At 48.3% G+C, this 12,806-nt stretch overlaps 1 protein-coding gene across 1 annotated transcript in view; it reads left to right on the top strand.

The window, feature by feature from the left end:
- The window catches only part of DET1 (de-etiolated homolog 1 (Arabidopsis)), a 10,025-nt gene extending 3,789 nt beyond the window's left edge, over positions 1–6,236 (top strand). Inside the window, 4 exon segments of the mRNA XM_010004040.1 lie at positions 311–430; positions 433–512; positions 2,163–2,354; positions 6,047–6,236. Coding sequence (XP_010002342.1) covers positions 311–430; positions 433–512; positions 2,163–2,354; positions 6,047–6,236 — 582 coding nt within the window.
- The last annotated feature ends 6,570 nt before the right edge of the window (positions 6,237–12,806 follow it).

Below are 12,806 nucleotides of genomic sequence, written 5' to 3'. Positions count from 1 at the left end.
GCAATTTAGAAAGTGTTTTGGATTTGATGGAAGGCAGAGAGGAAAAGAAAACAAAAATACTGACATCCAGTTTGAGCTGAAAAATTGGAAGCCCGTTATGTTTTCTTCCTAAGTAACCACAGTTAAGAGGTGGATAATTTGGTATATGTTAAGGCATTTGAACAGCAGAGTGGATTAGTGTGAGGATGTGAGGTTCTCCTGTGCTGCTGAGAAGTTTGGGCAGGTTCTGTGGTGTCACGTGGGGACAAAGAAAGGACAGGTTCCCCAGCTGTGCTGTCCTGGTAACCGCTGCCTCTGCCTCTCTCCCCAGCCTTCCTTCTTCGTTGTGTACAACATGGTGACCACAGAAGTTATTGCTGTATTTGAGAATACGTCTGATGAGCTGCTGGAGCTGTTTGAGAACTTCTGTGACCTCTTCAGGAATTTTTTGGGAATGCCACCCTGCACAGTGAGGCAGTCCAGTTCCCCTGCTCAGCTTCCAGCAACAACTTTGCCAGGCAGATCCAGCGCCGGTGAGCCATTGGCAGCATGCTTTGTACCATGTAGGCACCCGCTGGCCCCGTCAGCTGAAGGCTAGTATCACATAGTGATGGCAACCCTGAGGAGACCAGTTCCTTTAGTTGCTGAGTGATGCAAGGGTCTGGCTGGTACCTGCTTCCTCTTGCAGCCTCATGCATCTGATTTTATATCCCACAGCATCTGTCTTGTTACAGGAACAGCACTGGCAATCCAGTGCTTAGAAGAAGGGAAGGGAATTTTAAGGAGAAGATGTTTCTGGCTCTTCTTAGGCAGTAGCTCTACCAGAGATTATGAAAGTTTTACTGCCCAGTAGCTTAGGTCCCTGCAGATAAGATTTGTCAAGATGCTTGTGTCATTTAATTAGACATATTTTGTCAAGTGGCCTCCTCTGACTTTAGTGTGCATTATACTGGGTTTCTGTATAATTTTCTCCATCATCAGTCACAAACTCGTGGTTCCCATCAAACTACTGGGAGAAAGAAAGCTCATCTGCCTAGATCTGTTGTGAAAGCTGATCAAAATAACCTGGGTTTCTAGAATTTCCTTTAGCAGTCAAATGTGGTTTTAATGAAGCAGAGGATGATACTTCTCTTGGAATATATTTTGATGTGAGTCAGGGTGTTTTGTTCTTCCAGTGACTTGTTTCACATCATCCAAAGTACTTTGCAGTCACTTACGGGCACGAAGCTTCTGTTGATTTTAGGTTGATGTCATGTAAGTAAGAGGAAGTTGACTGTGTCTGTAACTTTCTAGAGCTGCCTGTCAGGAAATCCACAATGCTTAAAGTGAGAGAGAATCAGAGAGCTCACCACAGACACCTGGAGAGCAACTCCTGCCTGGTGTTTAGTTAGAGAGGAGAATCTTTGCATTTTCTTGGCCACAAGAGCCTGTAACAGGATCATTTCACTTCATAGCCAAGTGTTATAGAGCATAATCCATGGCAAACTGGCTTCTGGATGAGTGTTTCTGGTCAAAAGGAAATGTTTTACCCTCCTTGATGTATGACATCTGTGCAGCTGATCTATTGTTCTTGTGCATGGAAAGCTCAAATTTTACTTGGGAAGAGAAATCTGGCCTGTGTGAATCTCTCTACTAGTAAGAACTTTCAGCTCACTCTGGTTTCTGAGGAGCTTAGGCTTCTTATCAAGATCCTTCCTCATCTTATGTTTCTCCCTTTATGCATTTAAAACAGAGTGGCTGGAGAGAAGGGCCCTCGCAAAGCCTACATTAAGGGCTCAACTGTTACTGTGAAACCTTCTGGCTTTTGCTTATGCTGTTTCTGCACTTCATGGTAAAACTTGGATTGACTGATATACTGCTAATCCATCTCTCCCTGTTCCTGATCCTGTTTGTTTCCTGTACTGCAGAGCAGCTGGGGCCAGACCTTGTGGGTAGGCACAGTCTTGTGCTTTTGTCATCTTTGGACTTTTCAGAGCAGAAGCAGCAATGATGAGGGAGGATAAAAAGGTCACCAGAGTTGGTTGGTGCTTGAATTGCTGTGATCCATCTTTGGAAAGGAACTGGTTTAGTTCTTACACTGCTGCCGTTTTTTGTTCCCTGTTGGTTTTCCTCCTGAGTTTATCTGATCTGTGCTGTTCTCTTGTGGCCTTTCTGAGTAAAACCTGTTTCTTGCTTTGCCACAGGTTCAAAGACACTATAGTGAATGCCAAGTACGGAGGGCACACGGAGGCTGTGCGGAGGCTGCTGGGGCAGCTCCCCATCAGCGCCCAGTCCTACAGTGGCAGCCCCTACCTCGACCTCTCCCTTTTCAGCTATGATGACAAGTGGGTGTCAGTCATGGAGCGGCCCAAGACCTGTGGTGATCACCCTATAAGGTATGGAATGGGACAGGAAGCTGGGTGTGAGGGGGGCAGTGGGAGAGTAGCTCTAAATCACCTCTGCCATGTGGCATCAAAGGTGCGGAACGGGGAGTAGATGGAAGCCTTTCTCTTATGACATCCTTTCACCAGAGGGTTTATTTTGGCAGTCCCACGAAGCTCAGCCTCTCTCCTTGCCATAACTGTTTCATCATGTAGGTGTGGGAGGGCTTTTCAGGGCTTCTCACTGAACTGCCCTTGGGAAGGTTTGGGTAGTGAAGCCTGAGCTTTTTCCATATGAATTCTCTTGTTCCTCTTTGTGCAGTCCCACTGATTGTGTTTGGGCTGCAGAGTGATTATGGTTCTGGATGCCTGCTTTCCTATGCTGGAGGGATCCCTTTTGAGCATGTGGGTTTAGCTGGCAAGGATGATCTGGTTTGTCCTGTGAATAAAATAGCAGCTGGGTTAGGTGTTATTCAGAAGCCTTGTGGTATTGATTTAGCTATTTTCAGACTTCCCTTGTTTGCAGTTCTCACCCTGGGAGATGTACTCCTCTTCATACTCCCCTTCTTTCTGTGATCTGTAGGAAATTTGTTTTTGTAATAGGAGTTGTAGGCAGGTGTAAGAGCCATTCTGTGCCTCTTCTGTCTGAGTCTTCGATGCTGGCAGGAGGAGCAAGTCCGAGCTTGGGAGTAAGGAGGTTTGCAATGTCTCTTGCAGAAACATCAGGACTGTATTTCCTTTTGTTGGCTGCAAGTAGTAGTGGTTAAAAATCCAGCATCTCTGGCCTGAAAGGCTCGAAGAGGCTGAGTTTTCCAGGCAGAATAGTCTTTCTACTTACAATACTGCAAAAGCAAACCTATGCTCTGGAAACAATGAGAGCCTTTAGTGCCTCAGTGCTTTGTTTAGTGACTGCACTCGTGTTGGGGGCTCAGGCAGCCTCGGGTGACAATTCTGGCCGGTTTCCCAACTTTATTTTCATCAATGCGTTTGCAAAAAGTGGTTTCATGTCTCCTCTGGCCTTGACTCAGGTGACAGAGAACCTCTGATTATTTCTGCACTCTCAATTCCCCAATTAAGTATATTTAATTGATTTTTCTGCCTCTATGATTTGGTGTGATCTCCAGCTCCCGTGTTAGCTGCAGAGAAAAGCCGGCCCTTTCCCCCTTGTCTTGCTTGACGATGGGAAAACTTGCCGGCCAGCAGTTGTCTGCCAGCGCCGACCTGCCTTTGCCTCCTGCAGACAAAAGGGAGCAAAACCGCAGTCATTTGCTGCAGTTACCTCTTTGTAGTAAACAAAGCCAAGTGCCACCTTCCCTCCCTCCCCTGAGCAAACCGGCGTTTCAGAGCTTTTAGAGCTCAAAGCTGTGCAGAGTCAATTAGAACTTGAATAGGGCCTGGGAGCAGTGGGGCTTCTGGTTTTGGGAGAGTAAGCACGAGTTGAAGCACTAACCTTAGCTGAAATAGTGCTGCTGTGTTTCTCACATGCAAAACAAAGGGATTAATAAAAAAATGCTGCTGCCTGTTGTGGCTGGAGGGGTTGGAAATGAGAGGCCACAGGACTTGTAATGGAAGTCTCATAGTTGGCTAGAATGCTGAACTCTTCAGCAGCTAAAGGTCTTACAACCTGTACTTGGTTTCCTGGCACTCTGGAGGAAATAGGAAGGATACCTGTAAGGCTTCGGTTTTGGTGCCTCTGTGCACTGTGTCCTTTTAACCCTTAGTGCCTTTCTGCATCCCAGAAGGTTCAAATCTTGACTGGCTACTTCAGAGACCAGTGTTTTTTTTGCTCTGAGGTGGGATGGACTTTAGGTTCCCTGTTACCACCATCTTCCAGTATGTTTTCAGGAGGCTTGAAGTGATATTCACTTGGTGAAATGATGGCACTCGTGAAAAAGAGGCTTCTGCACAGCCTTCCCTGTAGTAGGGGGTCTCTAAAATCCATCTGGATGGCTAGTAAGGAGCCATTTAACAAAAAAATTGGTCTGCAGATAAATCTTCCTTTTCCATACAGTTTGAAAAGGCTAGTCTTGCTGTTTCTGTTGACATACAATTTTATATTGCAGTGCCTAATTTATCCCCAGAGTGAGAGCCCATGAAAATGGGCTCTGATTGCAGAGCACTTTTAAAAATAGATTTAAAAATACCAAACTGGGCACATCTTTGAGATTACAGGGAGCTTCATCTTGAGTAGTAAATTATTGTGAATTGGGGAGAGAGGGGAGCAGACGGGGGGGACTGTGCTTTATTTGAAGAATGACCCTCTGCATACCCAGCCTTGTGTAGGAGGGAAAGGGCTTTTTGAAAAGCCAAATACCAAGATTGTGATTCTCTTACTGGGTTCTTGTGTGCAATTTTCAGTCAGGGCTGGCTGGCATTTTGATTCAGAGGAAGGGAGAGGAGAGTGGCCCTCCAGGAAGAACATGAGGTTCTCAATAGGCTGCGTTGTTAAAATGTGGAGTATGTCTGCTTCTGAGACAGCATCGTCTGTATCTGCCATCACCCGTTCTTCCAGGCTGAGAGCTGAGTGCATTGTATTGCTGGCAGGAGGGGAGGAAATGTGCTCTGAGATTAAAAGCATTCTCTGAGTTAAAACCAGAGGAAAATGCAAAATATCCACATGTACCAAGTGATGGTGAAAAAGGAAAACTGGGAGGCAAAATGGCAGTTACGTGCCTGAAACTGAAAGAGCAGATGAAATTACTTAGCAAATTGAGACAACTTCAGGGTGAAGACTTGAGTTAAGAGTCCAGCTGCTTTGTGAAGGTGCTGCATCCAGAAAGCTCCACCACCACATCCCAGAAACCTTGGCAGAGAGCCTCCTGTTCCAACAGCAGTGCAGGACAGTGCTGTTCCCTGGGCTTATGCTGGTTATGCAGGGTGTGCAGAGAAGGTTCAGGAGGCAAAGAGCTTCCTGGGCTTGCCCATCACTTCAGTGTGTTTGCCTCATCCTCTTGGCAGTCTTCCCTTTCCCTTCACACACTGCGAACTGTGTTCCAGAGCTCACCTGTTTGGAGACAAATGAGCTTGACCCACAGGCATGTTTGTGGGTGACAGCAGGAGGATGCAAGGTTTTCCTTGACCTCTGCCCTTGCTGTGATTGTTGAATGCAATCCAGCAGGTATTCCCTGCCCAGTCTATCTTGTTAATGCTTTTCTGATGGAAATCTGAAAGGATCAGCAAAGCTGCCCTTGTACTTCAAAGTACAACTCGGTGCCCTTGAGGAGAATTGGATCCAGATGTTCAGGTTTCTTGGCAGAGAAGCAGCAGTGTAAAGCCTACCTGGCAGCACCAGGAAAGGAAAGGGGTGGCCTTACACTTGAAGTGAAGGCCATTGCTAAGGGAAGTGAGCTCAGTGTTGGATCTGCCTGAGGGATCAAGGGGAGCAGCTTGCATGAAGAAAGGAGGGAGAGCCAGCACAAGTGGGGTCTGAACCAAATTTATTCCCTCTTATGAAGTCAGCTATGTCTACCAATATGTCAGAGAGATTTCTCTCACTGATGATACCAAAATGTAGTCAGGATTTTCTGGACAGTGGAGAACTAGCTGCCTTAGGAGGGAATTTCCTGTGTAGCCAAGAGCCAGACACCCAGCTGGGCCTCCTGCCCCTGAGGAGGTACCAGAGACTGAACTTTTGTCTCTATGTGAAGAGCTCAGATGGCAAAGTCAGTAGCTGGGAATGGCCATAATTCATTCTCTCTTCCTTTCAGATTTTACGCTCGTGATTCTGGCCTCCTGAAGTTTGAGATCCAGGCGGGACTCCTGGGGCGACCCATCAATCACACGGTGCGGCGCCTGGTCGCCTTCACCTTCCACCCCTTCGAGCCCTTTGCCATCTCAGTGCAGCGCACCAACGCTGAGTACGTGGTGAACTTCCACATGAGGCACAGCTGCACGTAGTCCCACATGGGGCTGGGGTGGCTGTGCTCCTCGGGGCTGGGCCTCTGCCACAGATGCACCAAAGCCAGATACTTGTGGGCCCTAGGAAACCAAACTCACGTCAAGAAACCTGGGAGCTCCTACCAGCCAGCATCTTGCAGTGCCCTCAGCTGTGGAAAGCCCGTCCGCTCAAGTGAGGTGTAGAAATGTTTCTTCTGACCCTGTTTGTACTGCATGGGTCCTGCTGCATTAAGCACTGCTGTTCCCTCTTCCTGTTGATGAACAAAGTGTAGCTGAGGTTTCTTGCCTGGTTTCCCAGAGGCATGTCACTTTTCTCTCCTGATGCAGGTCTTAGGATGGCAAAGACGGAGCTTTGCAACGTGTTTGTGGAGTGCTCTCTTCTGTACTGTACTCTCCTACCTTGCTGAGACAAACAGCTTGTTGTGGAGTGATGGGATGGGAGCCACGGGGAGGGATCAGAAATACAGCTACCCATGTTTGCATCTTCAGAATGACTAGGGAAACGGAATCCTGTTCTCATCGCAAAATCTACTCATGATTTTAATATGCAAGAGGTCAGGAAAAAAAAGGTGTGAGAAATGGCTGCAGTTGAGAGACATGAGGTGTGTTCCTGACTTTTATGCAAGTCACTTAATTTTTGTGCCTTATTACCTGTAGGTGAAAGGTGGTGTGTCAATACCAGAAAGCCAGGGCAGCTGGTTGTGTCTCTAATGCACAAGGAGGTGGGCACAGAAGGAAAATGGGTGGCTGGGAGGGGTGTGGAGAGCTACAACAGCTCCTTGGAAGGACTTTTTCTGCAGCATGGGAGTGAATCCTCTGCAGGTTTTGCTGCTGAGGGGAAGGGAGACCCAGCTTCTGGCACCCTCCTGCCTGTTGCAGTACAGTGCTAGGAATTAGTAGCATTTGGGATTGCCCAGAATAGGAGGGAGGAGACCTGAATTACTGTGCATTGCTGCAGGTTTGCGGTTAGGAGAGGACCTTGTTGTCTTATGTTGTTTACCTATCCATGTTTGATGTGCTGTTCTCTGTGAGAACCCCATTTGCTGTTCCCAGGCTTCAAAGCACAGCTGGTGGGTGTGTCCATGCTGACTGGGCCACTGCCATGTTTCTGCTGCTGATAAAATAAGCTCCTGGGTGTTATTACCTGCCACTGTGAGCTGGTGAGTATGCTGGCCTACCCTCTTCTCTGAAAAATGGAGTTTTTGGTTGTAGGGCAGCATATTTCTGCACACAGGCTGGTTTATGACTGTGCTGCCAGGTAGTGCCACCATCCCAGGATCACGAGGTGCTCTATCAGAAGCTGGAGCCTGCTCTTCGCCCATTCCCATGGGAGCTACTGAGAGGGCAGTACAAAACTGGTGCTTATACATGGGAGACCCTGTACTTGAAAGGACCCTGGGGATGTCTTGTTTGGGCCAAAATGAGCTATGGGTGGTGTATTGTGGCCACATTCCTGTGAAGAACAGTGTTGAAGTTGTGCATTCATTTTGCATGGTAACACACAGGACAGTAACTGTGGGTTGCTGGTGCCTGCTTAGAGCATGAATAGTGGACCTTCTAATGGAGGGTGCCCTGGGGTCCTTGAATCAGCCTTTACTCTCTGTCACATGGCACTTGCCTCCTGGCCTTGCTAATCATGTTTCTAGGGTAAGACATTGTATTTCACTGCTCTTTTCCTGGTGTTTGCACTGTTGGTTTCTCAGGTCTGTCAGGAGCGACTTCAGGTCAGCAGACTGCTAATAGAAGAAGTGTCAGGCCATGTGTGCTTTAGCTCCAGGTTCCTCTCCATCTGATAACACTATTTGTCAAGGTTTTAGGTTTTTAACCTGTGATCAGTTTCTCAAATATGCAATTAAAGCTCCAAGTGGAGCATCATTTGCACATTGTGGACCATGGATTTACCTCCTTCTACACCATTCTCACATTTGTTCCCATTTCCAGTGTGAGGCTTCTTGTTTTTTTCTTTTCCAAAGCTCTCAGCAGCTCTATCCAAGACTGGGTTTACTCCTTGACATCACAGCCTTGGGAGGTCAGGGCAAACCACACTGATATTTCTGCAGTCTGGGCTTTTGCCAAATTCAGGCTGTCCTATGAGAAGCAGAGAGCATGGCATGAATTGTTGGATGTGGGGCTGAGAGACCAGAGATCTGTTCTTAGCTCTGCTATTAAATTGTTCTGTGACTGGGAGCAAATCTCCTCCTGTTCCAGCTGGTGTTTTCTTCTCTGTAAATGAGGCCAAAAACATATTTTCAGCTTTTGTAAAACACTTTGAGATTCGTGGATAAAAAAAATGCTGGATAAGTGCTAAGTATTTTCTTATTGTGTTTGCAGACAAACTGATTAATCATTCTGGGTACTAATTGCCTTGGAGTAGCATAGCAGATCCTCTGGTCTTGGCTGCTGCATTTTATATCTACAACAGAGTTAATTTTATTACAGAAATGTATTGAAAGAAAAGTCTCTCATGCTTGAAATTTTGATTCTTTTATTTAAGAAACTGAATGTGTGTGTGTGGTGGGGAGGGTGGGAGGAAAGGGGAGATATTTTCTACCTGATATTTTTCCTAGGCTAGGATGAGGATTTGTTATCAACTCAAGACAAAAATGGAATAAACAGAATTTGCTTTAAGAGCCTGATGTGTTGTCTTTGCCTTCCAAAAATCTTGGTGGTGGCCCTTTGCTAAGAAGAGACAGCAGGATTGTGCCTTGGACTACTCAGGTGTATCACATGGGAGTTTGCTGCCTTTTCCTGGCATTTGGAGTACAAGTGTGCTCAAGGATGTTCCTAGCTGAGGGGTTTCTGTAGTTATCACAGACTTGTCTATGTGAGCTAGTGCTGGGGAGGAATTTCTGGCTTTCAGTTAAGTTTTCCTCTTTGTGCATTATTACTAGCCCAGCTAGTATTCACAGGCTCTTCCTTTATCCCATCCTTTATCCACTTGTCTAACCAAACGGTTACAAGGGAATGCATCTTTGCAGAACAGTGTGGCTGAGAACATGCAGACAGGACCTTCCCCAGGCATTGTAATTTCCTGCTGCTTTGCAACAACCTAGCAGCTCCCTGTGTGTGTTGGTTCCTCTAAGCATCCACATCTTGGGTGTGAAAGCCACTTTCCTTGAAACACTTCCTCTGTTTTTGTGTATGCAGTTCTCTGATACTTACCTTTGCAGACCTTGAACATCTCAGAAAGCTCTTCAGCCCGTGGCTTTTCAGGTAGGCATTAAGTGACAAGGAGATGCTTGACTTGGAAACCATGTTTGCCTGGCAGCAGAAAGCTGTTTTTTGTTACTTACTGTGCTTCCAAAAAAAAGTCAAAGCAGGACACTTGCAATATTTCTTATATAAACTGCATTAGACAGAGAGCCACAGAAGTCCCATTAGAATCAAACCTATGTGTCCATTAGTGGTGTGTCCCTACTAAAGGCTCCTTTCATTTAACCTTCCAGCACTGAGGGGCTGGCCCTGATTTAGCTCCCTGATGTTCTCATTGTACTCATAGTACCATTTGCTCAGGTGCTGGTGTCTGTTATGCTTCACTTGGTCCTTTTGACCCAGCTAGAAGAATCAGATTTCTCATTATTTAAGAAGTCTCTGTCCTTCTTCCTTGTGTCCTCTGTCTTGTTGCTTTTCTGCCAGCTCTTCCTGCAGGATCTCTCAGGGGTGTGGGCAGAGAGATGGGGAAAGGCTGGAACCTGTTGTCCTCCAACAACTGTAATTCTTGTGTGAGCCTTAATTGGGTGAATGCTGCAGAGCACATAGATGGTCCTGTGGGCAAGACACAGGACAGGATTTGGTGGGTTTGCTTTTGCCCTCATTCTGAGTTTCAGAGTCCAGGTCATTGATGTGCCTGGAGCTTTGCACTTCCCTGTCTTTTTACATAGTTGTAAAAAGCTTTTCTGGCCAAATACTCCTCAGGAGGAGGGAATGGTGAAAGGCCTTTTTCTTTTTCTATTATTTTCCCTTGCTCCAGGGCTGCGGGGGATGTGGGCTGAGCTGTGCAAAGTCAGTCATTGCAGCAGTAGCAGCCTGGCACTCACTACCTGCCCACCAGGCTGACTGCTCATCAGGCAGCAGCATCCCCTGCTAGAGCCATTCCCTGGCTGAGGTCTGATTTGCCTTTGTTTCTCTCAGGGAAGAGCTGTACTTACTGCGTGAGGAAATGAGTTCTCAGAAAAATACTGATGTGGGAAAAACCCTGAATTGCACATTCTTTTTCCTGATGTTTTGACGTAAAAATACCTGCACCGGTTTGAGACTTGGCAGTCTGGGAACCAGTAATTCATGGGCAACTGCCGTGGGTCCTGTGTGTGTGAGAACTGGAACGGGGCACAGTGCCCCTAGTCCCAGCTACCTAGGGCTGTGCTGCAGTATCTGGGTGACATGTTGGCTTGTGCTTGGTTAACAAGGAGTGGAGGACATCGTAGGAGCCCACAGGCTTTGCTGCACTTGGGCACAGGGGATGTTTTACTGTGGTGTTTCTTTCTTTCCTCCCAGAAGTCAAATCCTTTCCGAGGGCACCTTCTCGCTGTTGCAGTCTGCTGGTGGTGTGACTGCTGCCTGTTGTCAGTTCTGTGAGGATGCCAAGTGTGTCTGAAAAATTGAGGACAGTTTGAGGAGCATGGCAAGGGGATGCTTGATGGGGACCCAGGGCCCCTTGGCAGGCAAGAAGGAGGAGGAGCACAGGGAGAGGTGCCTCCCAGGGGAGTTTTGCTAGAGCAGGAGCAGCACAACATTTGGCCACTGTGGAAGAAAACCCTATAGAAACTGCAACAAGGCAATGGAAATTTGTGAGTAACACTGCAAAACCCCCAGCATTTTCTGCATTCTGCTTTGTCCAGGTGTGAACTGGTGCCTTTTCTGTGGTTGACAGAACCAGTTAGAATTCAGTCTTTTTGAAGCCAGAAACATGTTGCTTCTACTCTCCATGGTTGTCCTCTTTCTTTCTCCCCAGTAGCTTTGCACTATCCCAAGTGTGGCCCAAAGCAGCCCTGGCTCTCTGGAGGTCTGGTGCTCCTGGCATTGCACCACCTCCCTCTGAAAGCTGCTCTTGCACAGGTTCATCCTCTCATCTGCCAGTGTCCTTCCTCCATCCAGCTGCGTTGTGACAGCCTTGAGGAGAGGCAGAGTGGTACAGAAGAGCGTTGGCTGGCCCAGCACACTGTCTACATCCCAGTGCCTGGTGACAGCTCCTGGTAACTTTGGATGGGGTTGGTGAGGATGTGCTGACAGCGCTGACATCCAACCCTGGGCCAGAGGAGGGTCCTGGACCCAGGGAACATGTGGGGCTGGCTCTGCGAGGGGAGTGGGAGCCAGGCAGGTGTCAGGGAAGCTCTGCCGAGCCAGCCGGCTGCTGTTGGGCTTGGTTTTAGGGTTGTTAATCAGAGCAGCAGGCAGCACCACAGCCTGCTGAGCACCTGTTGGCCGCTGCCCAGCCGGTCATTCGATAGCTCCTCGGTGCTCCTCAGAGGCGCAAAATGGAGCGATGCCGGATTAGATGTACCCGCTGCCCTTGGAGGGAGATGGTTCCTCACCCTCCCGCCTCCAGCCTGCCGGCGCCGTCACCATGGCAACGGGGAGAAACAGCCATCCGCATGGAAACGGCCTTGCTGTGCCCAGCAACCCGTCTGGGGGGGAAACGGTTTGAATGGTGACTGCAGAGGTGAGGGGCACCGGCACCCCTGCGGCAACCGGCAGGGAGCCCTGGCCTGCACCCAGCCTGCATTCTGTAGGATCTTAGGGTGTCACCGCCATCCCCACAGTGGGACATCTCTCCTGAAACACCAGCATTGCCCCTGTCGTGTCTCTCTGGCCTTGAAGGATGGTTTTCATTGCTGGTGCCCTATTTTTTGGGGGCTTGTCCCGAGGTCAGGGTGAGGTCCAGATTAGTTGTGCTGATACCTGCAGCAGCGTAGGTAGGTTCAGCCCTGACTGGCGAGTCCTTAATGCTAGTAAAATCCCCCTTTGTGAAGCAGAAGGGGCACCTGGCAGCCAAACAAGGTCTCCTGTAACATAGGGCAGACAAATGTCGTGTTAACAGCACAATTGTGCGGCGCAGCCTGTCTGGCTTTGGCAGCAAAGTCCAAGCCAATCCGTCCTCTTCCTGTCTCCTACCTCTTATCCCCACAAACAATGGCTCAGCCCACGTCAGCTTCTTTCCCAGAGAGGGCTCAGATTTGAAGGAGATGTCGGCGCTGACCGGGTAGCTCTGATAAGGGCTGGGGAGAGCAGCTCTGCTGCATGGTTGAGACCCAGCAGGGCTTGTACCAATTTTACACTGGTCCTTTGGTGACAGCACTACTTCTCTTGGCTGCAGGATCACTAGGAAAGGGATCCCCCCAGCCAGCTGTGTTCCTTCTCTTGCAGAGATTTCAGTAAACAGGGCTGGTTTTACAACCATGTCCAAGAGTAGATAATTTCAGAGCATCTCCCAGTGCTGGAGCAGGCTGCTTCCTGGCTGTGGGCATTCTGGAGAAGCCCAGGGGGGTGGCCCATCTAAAGTAATTTATACTTCTTCGCCAGTTTGACCCTGGCAGCTCAGGATATTGACAGTTTACTTCTGTGCATTCAGCA

Source organism: Chaetura pelagica, unplaced genomic scaffold (assembly GCF_000747805.2).
Source record: "Chaetura pelagica isolate M959 unplaced genomic scaffold, ChaPel_1.0 scaffold428, whole genome shotgun sequence".
In the NCBI taxonomy this organism is placed as follows: Eukaryota; Metazoa; Chordata; class Aves; order Apodiformes; family Apodidae; genus Chaetura; species Chaetura pelagica.
Note: the sequence above shows the minus strand (reverse complement) of the source record. Positions and strands in the feature narration are given on the sequence as shown.